The sequence below is a fragment of the Pelecanus crispus genome, chromosome Z (assembly GCF_030463565.1).
Source record: "Pelecanus crispus isolate bPelCri1 chromosome Z, bPelCri1.pri, whole genome shotgun sequence".
Lineage (NCBI taxonomy): Eukaryota > Metazoa > Chordata > Aves > Pelecaniformes > Pelecanidae > Pelecanus > Pelecanus crispus.
In genome coordinates, this window is record NC_134676.1 from 26,736,298 (window position 1) to 26,758,239 (window position 21,942).

Sequence of the window (21,942 nt, forward strand, 5' to 3'; positions counted from 1 at the left end):
AAGTTTAAAAGGATGAGGTAAGAGAATGAAAATAGAACTCATTAGTGAGAAAACACCCTTGAAAATTCTCTTCTGCAAATATACATAAAACTATTCTCTGTAAAAACATGCGTTCTAGCATGTACTTTCCACATTAAAGTACTCTCATTAGTTAATAGAAACAAGTTTTTGTGTTGACTTCAAAGTGATTAAAGGTTCCTTTAAAGCTAAAATGTAAACTGAATCTTAAATATATCAATTAATAATACATGCTATTGTATTTGGTACTCTGCAAAACAACTTTTAGTAAGTAGTAAATATAATCCACAAAAATTCTGGGAGACTTGGAAGCTGTGTCTGAAATGGAATCTTTTGAAGTTTTATTAAATTTGCTAATCATGCTAGACATTTACAATTTAATAATACCTTCTTATTTCTGAGGTAGGCTTTCTTGGCTGAAATACGTCCACGCCTTGCTTCCAGCTGGCGGATTTTTTGTTGTAACTTTTGCAGCTCCTCTTTCTGCAAGTGTATAGATGTTGCCATATCCTCTTTTTCAAGCATGGCTTCCATACTTTCGTAAGTGTCATAATATACCACTTCATCTCTCTTCTCTGTTTTAAAAATGTCAGCAAAGAAAAAGTCAAATCAACAGTTTGTATTTGATTAACATTTTGTTTTGTTCAACAACAACCCCCCCCACTGAGTTGCAAGATGTAATGTAGAAGAATGCTATAGTCCTTTCAGAGGACTATCAAAAATCAAAAGGTCAGCAGAAAAGCACTAACAAGCAAAGCACTGTAGGGCTTTAACATTTATATGAAGAACAGAAATCAATACCAATGAAGCACAGCCTGGTATTCAGGTAAGCTCAAAGCATTATAAAACAAATGCAACTGTAAACTTATGCTTGTGTCTGTAGCCTAACTTGATCACAATATCCACGCATGTCTTTGGGTCTCTTAACTAATACAATGGACTCACAATGTGCAGTAATATCCCCTAGTCTTCACTACGAAGTTCAGGATATACAGACTCTGTCTGAAGTCTTTAGCATGAGATTTTTCTGCCACAACCTACTATTAATTTCATGAAGGGGGAATCAGACAACAAAACACAAAAAATCCTCTCAGGAGGTTTTTGACCTCCCAGTCACTGCTTCTGCTCAGACGCAGCAGAGGGAGGGTAACTTCAAGGCAATCCTTCAAAGCATTACAGGCCTGAAAAGGAGGTCATTACTAATAGTTTTATCAACACATGATTTTTAGCCTCCTGAGTGAAGCATTCAGGATAACACTGAGCTCATCTCTGAATGCTGCCTTCTCATCTCTTGCCAAGAAGGAAAAAGTGATGATTATAAATCGTTGCAGAACGCTGGGATGAAGAAGTAGCAAAGGCCTCTTGTTCCTTATTTCACTGGTATACCAAGTAGGATATTTTTGTAATACACAAAGAGGGATATGCCTTACTGCTGGGTGAAACAGGCAGATAGAGCTGGCACGACTGTCAAGTGTCTACTCCGTAGCACCACCAAAACTTCTCATTTCAACTTCATCAACTACTTTCAGCAAGACAGTTAATTCCTCCTACTTCTGCTACTAGATTATTTGGGGAGAGGGGCAGGGTTTTCTTCAGTACATTGTCCATTTTAAAAGCTGTTGTCACTTCATGTTATTTGTGTGTACAGTCTCTGCTGCAACCAAAATTCTGATTGTCACACTAATTTCAGCTCAAGAAGACATGGCAGGACCAGAAAAGAAAGCACAGCACTATATGAACCTTAAAATAAAAACTAATAAAACCAGATCTACTAGATTCTTTACTTTAGTGCTCAGTTAAAAGAAAAAAAGACACACAAAGTTTCACCCACACAGAAAACTGCCAACTCACTAGAACCCATTTTGAGACATCAGTGAGTAAAAATAAGACTCATGGCTAACAACAATTATATTTTGCCATGCACTTATAAACCAGGAGAATTTACATGCAAATTTTGTTTTAGAACACTTACATGCAGAGTTAAAGACAGGAATTTACAAGTGAAACCCCAATAGCTCAGCTGCAAACCAGTCAAATCTACCAGTTCTAAAACATAACATTAAGATATGTTTTACTGTTTGGAAAAAAAACCCACGTTGGCAACTCTACTACAACCTCCATCAAACATTCCAAGAGCTTTCTACAAACAGCTTTTGAAATGCCTATAAATTTGGTAAGCGCTGAAGCTTCTAACTCAACCACTTACAGTAAACCAATTAGATTATTCCTTTTTAGGATACAATCCACACCATTTTCACTTGTTCAACCCACCCTCCAACCAAAGCAGGAACCTAGTATCATATCCTCTGTTGACAGCAACGCATCCACCACAAAACCATCTTACAAGGATGTACAAATAGTTTGTATGGATAGGATAAGACCCTTTAAAATCCTAACCTACTAAATTCAGATTTTATGAATTTCAGTGCAGGTATTTGGTTAATGACAGTAAAAAACTATTACTGTTGTTTATAATATGACAATCTATTACCATTTGATACTTTTCAGATCCAATGTGCTGAATCTGCAAAAGAAAATGTTTTTCTTCTAGCTTGCAATCAACTGGCAGTCAAATCAAATCACTCTCAAAAAAATCAGTTGAGACTTCATTAGCAGTACTGCTGATATCCCTCAAATCAAAACAGCATCCAAAACTCTCTAAAATATCTCTGCAAAGCCAACACAGTCAAAGAGTAAAGAATAGCAGCAGCCTCTACAAGTCACTAAGACACATGTATTTCAAATCATATAGATGTGCCCAACTAAAAGGCTATTACTTTACTGACTATAAGTACACTTTAAAAAGGAAGCATAACAGAAGATGCAACAGACCATTCTTTTCTCTTTGACTGCACAGGAAACAACACGTTAAAAGAACACTATATGCTTTAGATGCTTTCATTCATATTAGGTGCTGAATGGTCTTGAAGAGATGTAGCCATTTCAGTGTCACATTCTTCACATTAATTCTTCTATCCCCTCCACCTACATAAAGTCCAAAGAGGTAATTTCATCCTTTGAAAAAAATTCCCAGCACATTTAAGAACTGTATTTTTAATTTTCTGTCCTATGGGATATTAACTGAGAGTTGTTAAAAAACAGTAATTCCTTCTAACATAGACAGCTGTCTTTAATAGAAAAAAAAAAAAACCCCAAACCTTTGGGGTTTTGTATTAAAGAATACTTTACAAATTTAAAACAGCAAAGGAAGCCAGAACAGTGAACCATTTTGTTGCCCTGGGAAAGGAGAGGGTTGGTTGTTTAGCTGACTGGGGGTTTTGTTTTACTTTTGGACAGGTTGTGCAGTTGGGGGTTTTTTTGAGATTTCTGGAGAGAACATAGTGACAAGTTGTAATGACCTACAATGTTTTTACAGCAGGCTTCATCTCTGAGAGCCCTTAGGCTTTCTTATCACTACATTGAAGAGAAAGGATTTTGATATACATTCCTTCTCAGCCTCTTGTTCAAGGGATTTCCTTTGGTCCGCAGGTAAGCAAACAATACCATGTCTCCAGTACCAAAATTAAATGTCTGATTTCCCAAGTACAAAAACTATCTATCTCTAAAGCACTAGCAAGCTATCCACAGAGGCACCTGGTCAAAGCTGCCACATTTCTTTAAGTCATTTACAGAGTTTTCAATCCTCATCTTCCATATGCAGTTACAGTTGTTGCCATCACAAGCCTAAAAGGAGGAGATTCACTTAACAGTGAAAAGAATCCGTGGCACCTATGTTTTCTCTTTTTCCAGAAGCAACTCATAATACAATCCAGCTTCAACTGTTAAGTGACTTTTCTATCCATAACAAAATTTGCTATGCAAGCCCTATGCACTAAACAGTAAGACAGAGCTTGTGTGAATAAAAACATTAAATACAGAAAGGTCCAAAGGACAAAACTGGATTCAAAAACGCTGTATGATTCACCTGTACCATTTCCATATTTTGTAAGTACACAAGGTATAGTAGATTCTGGAAACATAATGTTTGCATCACTGCTCTAAATCAGTGAGATGGCAATACAACAAGCTTCAAAGTTTAGCTGAAGGACTCTTGATTTGCAGGAGTACCTTTTGAAAACCAATCACTTCAAAGAAATTAATAATACCAATGCAAACTTTTAATGAGACAAGTCCAGTAATAAAGACATTTCCTCCTGCCTGAATTTAGTTTTCCAAAACTTACACAGTATCTTATGTACTTATTTCCAAACACAGGCAATGAGAACCAGACCAAAACTTCTGTATGTGTATGCATATGCCTTATGAACAGGTGTAAATTTTAATTTAACAGTACTTATGCTAGATCCAGCTCTTCACATGGTAAAGAATCTGTTCTCATTTCATTCCCACAGGCTTTACTAGACTTTTAGGAAAAGGATTATCTTTTAGATTATGTCTTAATTAAAATGCGTAAAGCACCTGACATCAGTCTTCTGATGCTTTCAAGTTGTGCTGTCAGCAGAAGCTCTTCACATTTCAAGATCTCAAACTGCACTTCATATAATTGAAGCTGCAGATCATAATAATCAGCTTCTAACTGGTCCAAATGGGCTATGGCTTCTGTACCACCTTTCAGGCTCTGCATCTAAATGGAAAGAAAAAAAAGAGGAAAAAAAATACCCTCACATGAATCCAGGACAATGAAAATAAAACCACAGACTTTACAATTACAGCTTGATGCAGTCTGGTACACTAAATGTAACATGTTAAAATTGAACACATCAAGAGGAGAAGATAGGTTTTTATCAGCCACACACTTTCAGACATCTTTAATATCTGACATTTTTTCTATGTGGCAATAAAAAAAGCCATGGCATTGGATTACTCTTTGTGACTGTCAAAGTGACAAGTCACATAGTGCAAAACATCCCTACCACTCTCTTACTCTACTACTTGACTTCTCTGAAGATACATAATGAAATTAGTATGTATTATCTTCAGTCCAAAAAGTCTAAAATTTCTTTTGCTAATGGCACCTAGAAAACTACAGTTAAAACTGCCATTAAAGCTGAACTGAGGGAAAAAAGTAAAAGGTGGTGGAAACAGGAATAATTACATGCACCGATCCTCTTGTAATGACAACTTAACTGAGGAGTTTCATTGTTTCTGGAGTATTTCACAGGAAAAAAAAAGATCTAGATTAAAATATTTATATACATTTTAGTGCTTATTTGTGTCATGTTTGACATAGAAAAGTGACACAAGACACAAACAAACTTAACTCAAACCATCCTCTTTCATTCAGCCAAACAAGATTTAACTGCTCAATACCGTTCGTCATTCAGACCATACTTAAGAAATAACAGCAAGCCAAGGGAATCTTATGTGCTGTCTCACTTTGGAGAGAATTCAAAGCCATGCAGCTCTACAACCTGCATGCAGAAGAATTGGGGCCACATCCAAGTTCTCTACCTGCTCAAAAAAAATGCCTCTCTGATAGTTTCTCCCAGATAATGGATGAAAGTAATTCTAAATTTTACTGAAGATTTGTGATCTATCTACCTTACACTTCTGATGAAACGTGGTCCAGTTTCTGTATTACAGACATTCAATCATTAAAAAGGGATGTCCACCAAGCAAAAATACAGGATCTAGCAAACTACACATTTTAAAAAAAATTTGCTAGTATGTTTTTACAATATGGTGGTTTCATCAAGGTGTAAAACTGTATTAATAATTGTAGTATGTAATTAATAGCCAGAAATGGGTTTCCTCGGTTTTATTTATCACATGTTTAACTATAACTATAATAAAAGAGAAAGATATCTGCACTGAATTAAACCAAAGATCCATCTTACTCAATACCCTGTTTTGGACAAAGGTTAACCGCAAATATCCAGGAAGAAGATGCAGAGTAGGCAGTGCAGTGATACCTCCCTAAAATGTTTCACCAGTCTCTAGCATAGCTTGCAGCACAGATTAAGCCACAGTGCTGCCTTTTATACAAAATACTTACCGGATTTGACTTCATAAATTTGTCCTATCTCTTTTTTTATAGCAGGTATCTTTTAGCACCTGCATCATTATGCATTGATAGGGATTTCGCAGCTCAATTAAACACTAAGGAAACAGTTCTGCATGTTACGCTTCTTTCCATATAAGATTGATGGACAGAAGACCTGTGAATCAATTCTTGTAACATCTGTTTTAAAAATTTCTTCTACTTTATTGTATACTTACTGAATGCATTTGTTGTATATCAACTATTAGCCTGACAGGCTCAATAAGTCCTTAAGTGAATATTATAAATCTTACAATCACTAATGTAAAATTTATGTGTTTCACTGCAGTGTGACTGTATTGGGTGTGTGTGGCAAGGTTTTGGTGGGGGGAGTACAGGGGCGGCTTCAGTGAGAAGCCGCTAGAAGCTTCCCCCATATCTGACAGAGCCAATGCCAGCCAGCTCCTAGACAGACTCACTGATGGCCAAGGCCGAGCCCATCAGCAACGGTGGTAGCACCTCTGGGATAACGCATTTAAGAAGGGGAATAAAACTGCTGCACAACAGCAGCTGGGAGAGTGGAGTAAGAATATGTGAGAGGAACAAGTCTGAAGACACCAAGGTCAGTGATGAAGGAGGGGGAGGAGGTGCTCCAGGCACCGGAGCAGACGTTCCCCTGCAGCCCGTGGTGCAGACCATGGTGAGGCAGGCTGTGCCCCTGCAGCCCACAGAGGCCCACAGTGGAGCAGATATCCACCTGCAGCCCGGGGAGGACCCCACGCTGGAGCAGGGGGATGTGCCCGAAGGAGGCTGTGACCCCATGGGGAGCCCGTGCTGGAACAGGCTCCTGGCAGGACCTGTGGACTGCATGGAGAGGAGCCCACGCTGGAGCAGGTTTGCTGGCAGGACTTGTGACCCTGTAGGGGACCCACGCTGGAGCAGTCTGCTCCTGAAGGACTGCACCCCATGGAAGGGACCCATGCTGGAGCAGTTCATGAAGGACTGTCTCCCGTGGGAGGGACCCCACGCTGGAGTAGGGGAAGAGTGTATGAAGAGTCCTCCCCCTGAGGAGAAAGGAGCGGCAGAGACAACGTGTGATGAACTGACCGCAACCCCCATTCCCCGTCCCCCTGCACCTCTGCAGGGGAGGAGGTAGAGAAATTGGTAGTGAAGTTGAGCCTGGGAAGAAGCAAGGGGTGGGAGGAAGGCGTTTTAAAATTTAGTGTTTATTTCTCATTACCCTACTTTTATTTGATTGGCGATAAATTAAACTAATTTCCCAAAGTTGAGTCTGTTTTGCCCATGATGATAACGGGTGAGTGAACTCCCTGTCCTTATCTCAACGCACGAGCCTTTCACTATATTTTCTCACCCCTGTCCAACTGAGGAAGGGGAGTGGTAATAGTGGCTTTGGTGGGCACCTGACATCCAGCCAGGGTCAGCCCACCACAGTGACACCAACATGTCTTGTTATGCCATTCTATTACTCTGCTTCCATATTAAATTTCTAATTGTGACTAGAACACTAAATGACATAATGATGCCATATTTGGAGTGAATTAGAAGCTAGTTTTCAAGACAAAGCACTGACTCTCTTGAACCTTCTGCTTTTTCCATATAAGAGGGATAATATTCATTGGTCAGGCAGGGTATCCTGGGTTTTGGCATTTTCAAAGGATTTTATTATTGTAAAAAAATATACCACAGCAACAAAACGTGGTGGGTTGTTCATTTGTTTTTTTGGGTTTTTTTGCTTCCCCCCGCCCCCCAATTAAGGCATTATCATTCAAACTTCTACCACAACCAAGAACTTTTGCTTTGTCAGCGAACTGTAAAATTCACTCAAACTTATACATTTTTCTTTAAAAAAATGTCTTCCCAAATTTAAGTCCACAGACTGTGCATAAAGACTGCAGACACATAAATGGGCCATCTTCCAAAGTATCAGCTAATCAGGTTATAGTAGCTCAGTATTTCATTCAGCTGCAGTGGTGTCTGCCTGACAAAGGACCTGTCTGACAACTGAATCTTAGCCCTACAAGCACACATTACAGATGTTGCCAGCTACCTGGTGTGTTTTAGGGGTACACCACCACTATATTCAGTTTTCAGGTGCAACAGCAATGGGAAATTAATATTGTCATATGGTTCTCAGGCAGATATCCTAGCTACATAATAGCCCCTCATGAAAAAGAAAAATGGGGACCTTTAGTTTCAACCGTTTATGTTAAAACTTTACATGAGATACTATATATGTGTGATAATTCAAAACAGTATCATCACTCTTAGAAAAATGTCAGCATTTTTTGTTAAAAATTTAAGAGTGGTTCAATTCTTAATGTTACAAGTTGTTATCTAATCTGTACTAGTAATTTGCTGCATCCTTGGTAGGTCTCAGGCTGATCAACACAGTGAAAGAAACACAAAGAACTTTAATGTGAGAATGTTAGAGGAAAGAAACATTTTGCAGTTGGACAAAGAACTGGAACTGAGGAGATCCGAGTTCAATTTCCTGCTATGCCACAACTTCCTGCATTAACTCAAGCAATTAACTTAATCTCTCTGGCCCTAATTCAAGTAACAGCATTAACGGTCTTTGTTGTCTCATTCATACTAAGTGAAGAACTTAAGCAAGAACTTAGGTTTCTCAATAGTTCTAGGGCAGAAATGTATCATCTGTAAACCCACACATTGGTAATAAAAATATAATGGGTTAAACCAGAAAGTCTCTGACAAGAACTATGAATACATATATTTAAATGGATAGATGACAAAATTAATAGAGAAATAGCCAAACATGGAATACAGAAATGAGGGCCATCAAATCCAGCTTTCCACCACCACGGAATACTTTCAGACAGATCTAAAATTAACTGCTTTCATAAACTGAGTTCTTAAATTAATTGCCATGTTGTTATTATTGTTCTTATTCTGCTTTTGTAAAAACAAAAACAAACCAAAAAGCTCACAAACCTCTGTGTTTGTTACCCCCATTGGAAGTCTGTTCCAGATACTTCCTCCTAACTGCCAGAAAACTTCCATATTTCAAATGTATTCACAATCAGATAATGACACTTACTCTTGCATGAGTACTGAACAGCAACACACACTGCTCTTGACTAATATTTATACCCATTAGTATTCTTCACAGAATCACAGAATAGTTTGTGTTGGAAGGGACCTTTAAAGGTCATCTAGTCCAGCCTCCTGCAATGAGCAGGGACATCTTCAACTAGATCATTCTAGTAATGTTATTTCAAAAGAACTTATGTGGGGTTTGATAACTATTAAGTCCAAAGTAGGTTATTGTTGTTAATGAGTAATTTTCTAATAATGTCTCACTGCATTATTAAAAGCCTAACTATGACTCCAAGTTTTGTCTATAGAATGCAGCCCATTACTTCACCTGGTGTGCTTAAAGCTTTCTGCTTTTTAATTTCCATAAACAGGATGACCACCTAAAATAGTTTTTATTTCCAAGTCTTTTTGAACTTTTGACTGAACTGGAGAATATTACACAAATATTTAATGTAAGATTAAGGAATAGTCATTTTTACAACCAATTTTAGTTTGCCAGTTTGAACACTGAACGTGAAGAAAGAAAAAGCATTCCTAATCTGTTATTAAAATAGTTCAAATATATTAAAATAAATCTTCAAAGATTTCCCAATTTTAGCTTCCTTCTTAGCCTTTCTAAAAAGCTGCCACAGAAAGAAAAAGTTTAAAAAAGATACAATAAAAGCTACCAGGGTGAAACATACTTTTCTGAAAAATATTATGTTGCATCTGTACCAAAATCACTGTCCATTTCTTACAGAGAATATTAATTTTCCAGAAATAGCTATTCATGCCTCCTCGAATAGAATCCTTAATAAAATTTATATTTTTGCTTATGCGTCCAACTCAGGCAAAAGTAAAATGAGAGTCGTGAAATGCAAGATATGTTTAAATACTCAAAGTCACTGGAAGCAAATACATCTTTGATTCAGGCTCAATGTATAGGAAAGGAAAGTACTCTTAGAATTATGAAACTATGAAAAACATTCTTAAAAAAACCAAGCAGTACTTTGTTGGAATATGATTTTGTTTATGAAAATATCACAGAACATTTATCATGCAGATTAAAAATTGTTTTTGAAGTGTATCTTTAGAACTGAACTGTACGCTTCTAAAAGGAAAAAAGAGATGACTAGTTACTGAATCCTATACATGCAAGATGGGACTTGTTGGAATTTAAGTCTCCAGTCACTCACTTCCATTTGTCCAAACTATTTTACATACTTGGAGAATTACAAAGGATTCTCACTCTGATTTAATGTTTCTGTTTACTGTCATGAGGACAAGACTTGGCACCCAGTCCATGAAAGCAGACTCTGGTCTACCTCAAAAGGAAAGTTTTCGTCATTCCCCTCAAACAAAATTCAGGACAACAGATGGAACTTAAGATGTACAAATCAGGAAAATAAAAAAGCACAATATGTAATTTGTGTAGAGTTATTCTTTCAAATTTTTTTTAAATACAGATAATCATAGGACTAACATTTTCAGCCAGCAAATAAAAAAAAAAAAGTATAACTAACCTAATCACCTAACCAGGTGATTTTCATATCATGATAACTTGGAAAATGTAGTAGCTTTCTAGGTATTTACAGTGTCAACACATTTTAGGAAACAAAAAAGGACTCAGTTAATACTAAATGAGAGCTACAGAAAAAAGGACATTTTCACTGCCCCTCTTAAAAAAGAGTCAGCAGGGTTGGTTTATATTTGACGAAAAGGGAATTAAGTGCAAGAGAAACGAGTATATTATTTCCCATGTGTCTCCTTTTCCGACTCAGTGAGAGCAAATTTATACACCTAAGCACAGCAGGAAGGTCTGCACTTCTTAAGCTTAAAGGAGAAAATGTACCATGTTTTCACTTTTTGTTGTTGTTTTGGTTTTTTTTTTACTGTCATCTTTCCAAATGCACCAGCTAACATAACCACCAAGTATTTTCTTTATGATAAGATGGCAACCCTTCTTCTCCCATATGGGATTGCTAGTTACAGTTGTCACATCCAACTTTGCATACTTAGGGCTATTACATTCTGAAAGCAAAAAAAGATGTTTCAGAACAGAAGTTAGTCCTTATATCTGCCCATCACCATGTTTTGACCCAGAACTCTCTATACCTTTTAATACAACATCCCAAAGCACCACGTCCATGTACGCCCATCAGACGTTCCTCGTTTCTCTGTCCCCAAAAGCCCCAACCTCTCAGTTCAGAGCCCTTCTCACCCCAGTATACTGCAATGAACCTCTCCTTTTCCCATGCAGCCCCTAATGATTTGGCACATTAAACCAATCAATCAGTCATTTACCAGACTGAGATCTCGTTCAACAAAAATTCACACAAGGTCTCCACTGGGAGAAAAATAAGATGTGCTATGGAAAAGACAATGCATGGCTGCCCTAAATATGTGAACATATTAAATATAGTATTTCCAGTTAGTACTGCTGGATTCTCTCATTAACTCTTAGCTAAGGATGCCAGCAGCATGATAAACTCAAGATTGCAGACAACTCTTGGCTTCCTAAATACAAAGAGCATTGGAATGGAGCAAACTTTTTATTTTTGTGCTCTGGGTCTTGCAGGTACTCTCTCCTCGCAGATCAAGCTGTCTTCTACAGAAGCTCCTAAAATAGGCACATAGTCTATCAGGCTTACAAACTTACCAATCTATACAGTGCTAAAGGCGTGAGTTCTCTGGATAACCTTTTCATAACAGAGCCACCAGTTGAGTGAAATTTTGCTGAAACATTTGAAAAGTGCTCTAAAAACAAGCAACTGATCAGACAGAATGTAAACTGGCATTAGTATGACTGAAAGGTCTTAGCACTGAATATCCATGAGAGCAAATTTTAAAAGAGTATTTGTAGCATTTTTGCTTTTGAGGAGGTGTCACAAAACCAAATAAATGTATTTTTTTTCTGCTAAATTTAACGCATGCACTCTTTCCTCAGGAAAGCTGTAGCTAGCACAACACCCTCTGGAAGACTGCCTTAATAATTAAGATAAGCAGAGACAAAGAGTGCAGCACAACAGGCTAGTCATCTGTGTATTTACTGATGTTCAGACACCTTCCATCTGGAATGTCAGAACTATTCCAAGAGGTGGTCATGCCTCTGCAAGCTAAAGTGTGGAGATTACATAGCAGCAGATTCCTGTCCTACCCCTTCTCTTCATTTTACTCATCTCAGTGGATAAATGCAAACATTTAACAGTAAAAATTCTCCTCCTGGTTGACTAACCAGGAAAAGGTGAACAGAAGACTTAAATAAGTGGTGCAAAAACCACCACACCTACATTGTAACTCCATTTGTCTAAGGTGGTAAAGTGTAGTAAAAGTTAAAATAGAAAATTTTATTATTAAAAGCAGAAAAATAATAAATTTCAAGTCAGATTTTTTTTGTTTTGGTTTTTTTTTTTTTTCTTTTTTTTTTTTAAGTACATCAACACTCTTCAAGATTTGTTTTTTTCCTGTATGTTTTATTTTTCTATTTACTGGTATGACAAATTACCTCCTCTTTCAGTGCATGTTTCTTCTGCTCCAAACAGATTTCTTTAGCGCGCATCAACTGCAGTGTCTCCTTAGAAACTGCATACTGAAGCTTCTCCATGCGTTCCACTGCTGCTGCCCATGCTGCCTTACCAAATTTTTTCTGGTCTGCTCGCATTCGATCGTACACAGCTACACAGGGGAAGAAAAGGCAGACAGCTTACCAGTCTATTCTTCAGATCACTAGTGATTCTACTGCAGAGACAATACACACATTTGCATCCAAAAGCATACAAAGTTCTCTTAGCAGGGAGCAGTTATTCCACAGAGTACTAACCTTCAAATCCAGAATATAAGTACTCTTATGATTCATGTAAATAGGCAATTAGCTATCTGTTGATCAATCTTATCATTATAATTCCAATTTCTGTTATCCACAGAGGGACCATTCATTCTGAATACACAGTACCTGAACATTTGAACCACTGGTTCAGAATTCTTGACTTAAAAAAAAAATCTAATTAATGCTATCATGTAGTTTTAAACTGCATCCCAAATTTTCCCCACTTCTGAAAGCCCCAATTATCAGCTACTGAAGTCTCCAGTTTCCCTTGATAACTTCTATAGTACAGTCATAAATTTAAACAAATCTGCAGAGTGAAAAAAATTCACAATTTAAAACAAAAATTTCAGCTTGACCTCAAGTGCAATTATGTAAGAATACTGAATTAAATTTAAATAACATCTATCTTTTAACTCAAAATGGAGGTTGCTTCACAAAATTAATTCAAATTAACTCAACAAATTATAATCTGATCTTACTATGCAGGGATGAACGAGACTCTTTTCAGGAAGACTTCACAGTAGTAGGAGTCCCTTGCCTGATTGAGATTTTCTATTCTTGAGCCTCAGACAACATCTAGGCTAACATATATGAGATTTTCACCATTTTAATATATAAAACGATCACATGATACGGTACACTTAGCTTTGCAAAGCAAAAGCCCTGAAATTCACACAATCAAAAGTATAGCATTCAGTCCACAGCTGCTAGAAAATATTACATGCTGTTGTTAGGTAATAAAAAATACCTTTATATTCTCATGTGTTTTTCCTCTGCCATCTGTTAGTATTTTGGTATGTAAGACCACCCTATGATCAGCAGGAAGGCAAAAAAACCCAAAACATAAATAAGGCAAGCAACCTATATGCCAAAGATCTATGGTTGTAAATGGTCTCCAGGCATTTCATTTCCCAGTGATTTTCCCCACAATCCTGACTGCTGTACATGAAAAAGCATGTGAACAAGACAAATAGTAAATAACTATAAATATATGTTTCTTTATCAGCTAATGGGGTATTTTATTTGCTACCTTTGTCATACTAGAAAAGGAACCAAACTCATTAAAATACATTTAGAATTTGCTCTAATTAAATTCATTCCAACATGCTTGAACTGGTTTAGTCACTTTTTCAAAATAGGGTGGAGTTTCATGTCACACTTAACTTGGATTGTCACTGAAAGGAATAATTTTGCACTGACTGCTTCTCTTGAACCAGATCTAGCAGTTATGCAGGGAGATGACTGGAAACCTACCCATCAAAAAAGATTTTGTCCCAGTGGTACAGCTCATTTATCTGGTTGCACAATCACTATCACCAAGGCAAAGAAAGAAACAGGAACCCGCAGTCGGGCAGGGAAGACAGTGGGACAAACTCTGTCAGTGGTAGCCCACAGTCAAACTAAGAGTGACATGAAACCACATCCTCATGTATCTGCCCTAATAAATTGATTATTTAAGTTAAAATGGTACAAGGATGAGAGCGCAGATGTACATGGCAAGTCATATGACCTGGTTTTACTGCACCACCTCTTTAGTAAAATTGCCGCATTCTTCAAGCATAGAAATGCCAAGGTTACATCCACAAAGACTGTCTGCTTTCAACAGCAAAGCTGCTTTCACTAGGTTGTTAAACTGAACTGTTGCTTAATATTTAGAGCTATGAAAAACATTACTGAAAGGCAGGGGAGACAGGAAAAGGAAATGAATTGAAAGGTAATAAACACTTACTATGGTGGTCTGCCATATCCAGTACAGAAGACAGAATCCACCAGGGACTCTATGCTCCCTAAATCCTTTGCAAATGTACAGTGCAGCTAATACAACCACATTGAGAAAGTAGTTGTGAAACGTTTATCTAAAATTTCTATTCTGCTCACTTATGATGTTCTGAAAAGTCTTATTGGTGAAAGATTACAATAGACACATGCCGTGGTTTAGCCCCAGCCAGCAACTAAGCACCACGCAGCCGCTCGCTCACTCCCCCTACCCCGATGGGATGGGGGAGAGAATTGGAGGAGTAAGAGTGAGAAAAACTCCTGGGTTGAGATAAGAACAGTTTAATAATTGAAATAAAGTAAAATAGTAATGATAATAATAAGATCATAATAACAACAATATAATTATTATTATTATTATGATAACAATAATGATAACAATAATATACAAAGCAAGTGATGCACAATGCAACTGCTCACCACCCACCGACCGACACCCAGACAGTTCCCGAGCAGCAATTGCTGCCCCCTCGGCCAACCCCCCCCAGTTTATATACTAAGCATGACGTCATGTGGTATGGAATAGCCCTTTGGTCAGTTTGGATCAACTATTCTGGCTGTGCCCCCTCCCAGTTTCTTGTGCGCCTGGCAGAGCATGGAAAGCTGAAAAGTCCTTGACTAGCATAAGCAGTACTTAGCAACAACTAAAAAAATCAGCACGTTATCAGCATTCTTCTCCTACTAAATCCAAAACACAGCACTATGCCTGCTACTAGGAAGAAAATTAACTCTATCCTAGACGAAACCAGGACAACACAAAGCAAAAAACAAATGGGAACGACAGCTGCATTTTTCTCATGGAGGACTGATGAAAAAACTAAACAAATCACAGTACAATACAGAACAGGGTAAACATTAAATAAATTTTTAAAGATCTTTTATCTGAGGGATAGTATAGTAGAAAATAACTACCTTTCTGTGTTTTAGCTGTTATTTCAAAGTATTTAACTGTAAGATCTTGAATAGAAAGCACAGCCATGTGGGCTTTTCTCTGCCAATCAGCATCTTCTTTTTGCAGACTCTCAATTCTTCTGGGGCCTAGGTAGTCATTCTCTATCGAGATCTGAAAATAAATCAGTCCATAATTAACACCACAATTAATTGTTGCTATTTTGCCAACAGCAACCCGTTTCAGGGTGGCTAAGAAAGAATGAAAAACAAAAAGGAGAGAAAGTTACCAGTAAATCACCATGGCTTCTATTCTAACATTTTCTCAAACTCACTTTTTGGTCTGGAAGTTCCTTATTTGGACTCAAAGTTCTGGAGAAAGTGTGGTCTAACAGAAAAACTTCTGTTCTCACAACCAGATCACACAGGCAAATCTACGTTTCTTTTCTAGTAATCACCTTCTCAAAAAAAAAAAAAAAGCATTCTGGCTATTCTTCCTAAAAAAAGCTGTATTCTCTTTGAGAAGAATCCAAGCCTCATGGTAAAATTGGCTAAGAAAATTTTCTTTTTTTTTTCCTGACGATGAAACTCACTTTTGAAGACTTTCATGTTTTGCAAGCTTTACTTCAGATAATGCTTTGAAACTAAGAAAACTGACAGCTTTCACAAAAATGGTTGTCAGCACACAAGAGGAAGAAACAGCAGAAGCCATTAATTTCAACACACCATATAAGCATCTATTTCCATCAGCTGTTGCTTCAGAGTAACAGAACATAAAAGAACACATTTGTACACCGTATGGATATGTTTCTGAAGGAAAACAAATTAGTTCTTCAGAGGAAACAAACTGAAAAAGTCCCTAATGTAGCCTGTGAGCAAGTGAGAATGAATCAGAGGCAAGACTCTTCTACTGGAAACTTTTTTCTCTGTAAAAGTTCACAGATTGTTGTTGAGTTTTGAAGAGAGTAACCTAAGTTTATTGTGAGAAGATATGAGAAACAGGCCTGCAACTACAGGATTTTGTTATGTTTTGTATAGTATACATCTCCTAAATAAATAAATAGTCCTCAAAGATCTTTAATACTTCCCAGATTCTTTCTGAAGACAGCTGGGACAAGAATGGACAAGACTGACAGAAACATACTTAGGCCAGGTCACCTTATAGCTTAGGCAGGGATCTGTCATGTCTCTCCAGCTCCCTTTGTTATCCTTCTCCTAGTCGGACTTGTAATTGGCAGAAAAGGAGAAAAACACAAGATGTAACAGCAGCAGTTCGATTAATTGTAAGAATGAAAAAAAGTAAGTTGAGGGAGCACTACAGATGGCAGAGGCAGTATATAAAAAGGAAACAGCTTCATACACAGAGGAGTGTTTCAGCCCAAACACTCAGCTACCTTCCTTCACATTCCAGGAGGCCAAACAACCAATTGCAACCACAGCCTGCTGGATATATTAGCAATAATGCATGTATTTCAGCTTCATCCATTCATGGACTTCTCAAAGTTAGTCTTACAGGTTTTATTTTAACTATGGTCCCAGCTGGTAACACAAACTCAGCATTATTTCCCAAAACATGTTATAATTCCATATGTACAGCCACAAATATATTAAGTGAAAGCACTCAGCTGTAAAAAGCGCTTTATAGTTTTACTGGGCTTATCCTAACAAATCCTGACATGGACTTTAATGTTAATACCTGCAAACTAACTTAGACTGGATGGTCTAGATTCCTTAAAATCTTTGGAGCCTGGGACTAGCAATACAAACTACAGGGGTTTTGACATTTTAATCAAGATATAGGAGAATGACATACACAATTCAATAAAGACTGTAAAGGAAGGAACAAACTAAAAAGCAAACAAGATGTTAGGACATACAGAAAGAAGACTGAATAATAATAATGTCATTGTACTGCAAAGTGCAGTGGTGAACGTTTTTTCCAGAACTATGGAGAATGCTGAAAAATTAAGTGTATTCAGAAGAGAAAAATCATAGAAGATTAAGGTTATGACAAGAGTAAGAGGAATGAATGGGACTATTCAGCTGGTTTTCTTCCCCAGATACATAAGTGTGTATATAAAGGAGCATTAAAACCATTAAGTTAAAGTATTTTATATTGGCAATTGACAGAATTAAGGCTAAATAGCGCATCCTGAGTTATGCCTTATTTATCCACGTGTATATCATAAAACCATTATTTACATTTCAGCTTCACTTACTGAGCTTCAGGCTAAAAACCAAAGTTCACCTTCAAAAAGAAGGCTTCATTTAAAAATAAATACATATATTTTTTAAGTAAGACATATTCTATTAGTTCTTTGAAACCTTTGTTTAAGCAAGTAGGCTTGAGTGTTACAGCAAGTGGGCTTGAGTGTTTCCGGATGTTTTAGATTCTGCTTGTGGATGAAAAGGATTGGATGGATTTTTAAATCTTCAGTTAAAAAAAGCTTAATATATACAATAGACAAAATGTTAAGCATGTCCATCAAGAATTCATCAAAATATGGTTGACAATTTTTATATACATATATACTGAAAAAAGGAAAATAAGGACACAAATATTAGACAAGAAGAAATCAGGTTAAACACATATAAATACCCATGAATAAGGATACTAAAAATAACTGTTACAACTGCAAATAAAGCCCGACAAGATCCAGCATGAAGTCAACAAGCATCATGAAAGCTTACAAAAATTGTTTTTTTCCTGAAAATAAAGTACCAGATTTCAATCTATTTACAGATTTAGCTAAACGTGGACTTGAAAAATTTACACTCTCATGATCAAGTTTTTCTCTTTGAAGACCTTAAGCCCCTTTCCTTGCCCTCAACAGCATGTACATCAAAGTCTCTTCCTTCTTTCTTCCTCCTTCCCTATCTCCATCACTGCAAAAGAAAATATCATACCTCTCCAGTTTTCACCCTGCTTTAATCCTTGCAAGGACACACAATTTAGTATTTTCTGCATGTTTAACATCCTTTCCGAGTTTCATCAAGATGCCTTTTTTGAATGGACACTCTGATTCTGCATCTTTGCACACCATTTCCCCCCACACCCTAATCTTAGGTCAGATCCAAAGCTGTCCTGGCCCTTGCTTCCAACTATAATTATTACTGGCACTTAAAGAAACAAAAATGAAGCCACAAGGCACGGACACACTGATAACTCCAAACTTCTGTTAAAAAATGCCTCAGAGGCTTCCTGAGCTGATGGCTAATCTGAATCATTGTTAATAGCCACTGAAGGGTCTGTCTCTTTCTGGAACACATGTATACTTAGTGTCCATAGTTAAACTGTGGAAATTATTGCCACAGAGCACGTAAGGCTGTTTAATAAGAGTTCAATTGTTTTTCCTCTATTTGCAGGCTGTTTTAAAGCCTCACGGATTCATTGAGGGGCCCCTGTTTTTTTCAGTATTAGAAAGACTGAAAGAAATAATTCAGTATTTTCTTCCCCTTATCATTCATGATTTATAGATCCCTTTCTTATCTACATGAATCACATGCTTTCCAAACTAAGGTAATCTGATTAATTTGCTCTGTCCTTGCACGGAGGCTGTTTGCAGGGAAATACCCTTACTATGCTCACTGCCATCCTTAACTATTCTGATCCTACAGGATGTTTCAGAGAGGGAGAAACTAAAACTGCAGCATTCAAGATGCAAGTATACCATGGATATACACAAGGTGTGATGTTTGGGTTTTTCCTGTAATAATTCAAAACCTTTCTCTCCTCTTTCAGAATGTTGAATGGCAAGCTATTTTCAGAGAACTCCTCAAGATAATTCTCATACCTTTTTCCTCAGGACTAATAGTTAATTAAGTGCATACAAACGTGCATGTGTACTTTTGGAGGTAGTCATCACCCTTCTGCATGTGAATTGCTTTTTATGTATTGACAATTTCACCTACTGTTTTATTATCCAACCCAGCCTTTTGTAAGAGAACTTTAAAAAAAAAAAAAACAACCAAAAACCACCAAAACACAACCCAACCAAACCTTTTTGGCATTCAAACATAACCAGATTTTTCTAAGCAGTTTTACAGTTGCACATCCAGAGCAGTTTTGTATTCTATTCACCTTGCAGACAGGCAGATTTAAGTGATCGGATACATGCCACAGTTTGTAGTCAGCAACCTCATACCAAGAGTTCAGTTTCCTCACTGATTCAGACTACTAGCCCACCTTCCATCACATCACTGTTTAGAGCATTATTTTTTCAGAAAGCCCATAAAATCCTGATTTTAAGTCAGCAAACTGTTTTGCTATGAGTTTATATAATAAATCTAGAGGATTTATAGTTCAGAATGTAAACAGAGATTGGCACATAACCCTTCTGAAACAGACTTTGAGACTATGAAGACTATCACAGCATAATTCAGCATATTTCACCAGTTTCTCAAACAAGAAAGCAGTATTTTCAACAAAGTTTATGACCTTCATTTGCAAATCCAGCCATTTTGCATAAACTTAGATTACCATTTCTTCCCTACTGTACAGGTTTTTCAAAAGCCAAGTTTCTTTAACTATGATTTCTGATGATGTGAGGACACATCTCCAACTACAGATATATTAGGAGACTTAAAAACTCTCTGAAGTGTTTCAATCTCTCCACTGAGTACTACCTTAGGTTTTTTTACCAGATGTTTTTCATCAACTTCTTGTCAGCAAGTCACTACTCTGCAACTGCTGGAGGGTGTAGTTCGCAAACTGAGAGGAATAAAATTGAGCTGGTTGCCATGCAAGTAATTGTACATTTTAATCAGTGCTGCTTTAGTGTCCTCCAATGTGCCCTGCATAGCCTTCTATTCATGTTTTTCACTGCAGGACCACCATGCACTCAAAAATATTATATGAGGCTTAAAAAAAATATAAACGCACAGTTCAAAAACCAGCTCACTAAGACATCAGTTATTTAAGAGCCAATGATAAAAACATACATTTAGTAATACAGAACTCATCCATTTATGGGAGCAATGCCACAAATTACGAGTATGAAGCATTGACATCCACTCCCCACTCAGTTGACTGAGACGTTTTTTAAAGTATACTCTTTTCTTTTTTTTTTTAAGTAATTCTATTTTGCTAGCTATCCTCATCATTAAACTTATCTTCTCCTTTGAACTTGTTTCATACTTAGTGAAAATATTTTTTTAACCAAAAGTTAAAATGTTCAGTGCAATATAATTTATTTCTAAGTATTTCATTTTACACAAATCAAAGTCAAATTAGTTAAAGGTTCACTACTGCAATTCACCATCAAGTATTACACCAACAAATAAATCTACATATGGTTTAGCTAGAGTTTTATGTTCAACTATACCAGTATCTGCTTAAAGCAGCTTGAAAGGGAAGCACAACGTAGACTAATAAAGCATTCCAGAATTTAGAAAAAAATGAATATGACGAATTATCAAGCTAAAAGGCGGCTCTAATCTCTTATTTCCAGTGCTAGATCTCAACATTAGAGTATTTAAAGTCCTTAAAAACTCCTCACATTAAAGTGAATTAACATGCCAGTGAAAATAATGAATATGTATGCAATGAAACTAAGCGTGCTTTTAAATATATTTAATATATAATTACATTTTAATGTTCTCGTTCCTGGAGATGAATTGAGAAGTAACAATGACTGTAGGTTCTCACCTATATCAAGATACCGTCAGCTCTCAGTTAAGCAAATCCAGTCCAACTCAGACCTTCAAGAATGCTTGTGGCAAAATTTTGCTGGCATCTACATGTAGGTTATGAAACAATTTATCTTACATTTTATCTTTAGTGTAATACCAAGCACATTAAAAAAAAAGCCAAAAAAGAAAAAAAGCATGAAAAAAGAAAGTCTCCCACAGATTTCACCTGGGGTTTGATCAAACACAGTGCCTACTCAACATGGCTGTGAAGTACTGGCCACAGTTATAAGACCATAAAAATTCAAAGTAGCAAGGCAGTTTTTCTCTCTGTGAAGGCCAGTGAACGCAACTGCACATACATGAAAGGTTTTGAAGGCTTTGGGGTTTTGCCCATGAAGTTACTCTTTTGAAAGATTTTTTTTTTTTTTTTTAAAGTAACCAGATTTGGTATCCTGTACCAAAGAACACTTTGTATCTTAGTCTTAAGGGACTTAAAGCTTGATCATATCAAACTGTCAATAACTTCCATAGTCAAATATCAACCACTAACTGGTCCCTCCCCTCCATGCTTTCAGAAGACGACTACACTACATATGGAGGATCTGACAAAATTAACAGTTAACTGTCTGAAATCAAAGGCACCAGAGCACAGGTATCTGCTCTGCTTCTTCCAAATTTTGGGAGAATTACTTCACCTTCAGGTTTCCAGCTACTGATGCCTGCTACTTCCCACTTTTCTGCTACGGAAATGTATATTCTTAATGTACAAAAAAATTAGATAGATTTTCATAGGAAAATGATCCAT

At 36.9% G+C, this 21,942-nt stretch overlaps 1 protein-coding gene across 1 annotated transcript in view; it reads right to left on the bottom strand.

The window, feature by feature from the left end:
• The window catches only part of JMY (junction mediating and regulatory protein, p53 cofactor), a 61,805-nt gene that overhangs the window by 12,947 nt on the left and 26,916 nt on the right, over positions 1 to 21,942 (bottom strand). The window contains exons 3-6 of the mRNA XM_075726883.1: positions 15,531 to 15,681; positions 12,522 to 12,691; positions 4,438 to 4,603; positions 406 to 593 (exon numbers count right to left, since the gene is read on the bottom strand). Of these exons, the coding sequence (XP_075582998.1) occupies positions 406 to 593; positions 4,438 to 4,603; positions 12,522 to 12,691; positions 15,531 to 15,681 (675 nt within the window). The remainder of the gene's footprint in view (positions 1 to 405; positions 594 to 4,437; positions 4,604 to 12,521; positions 12,692 to 15,530; positions 15,682 to 21,942) is intronic.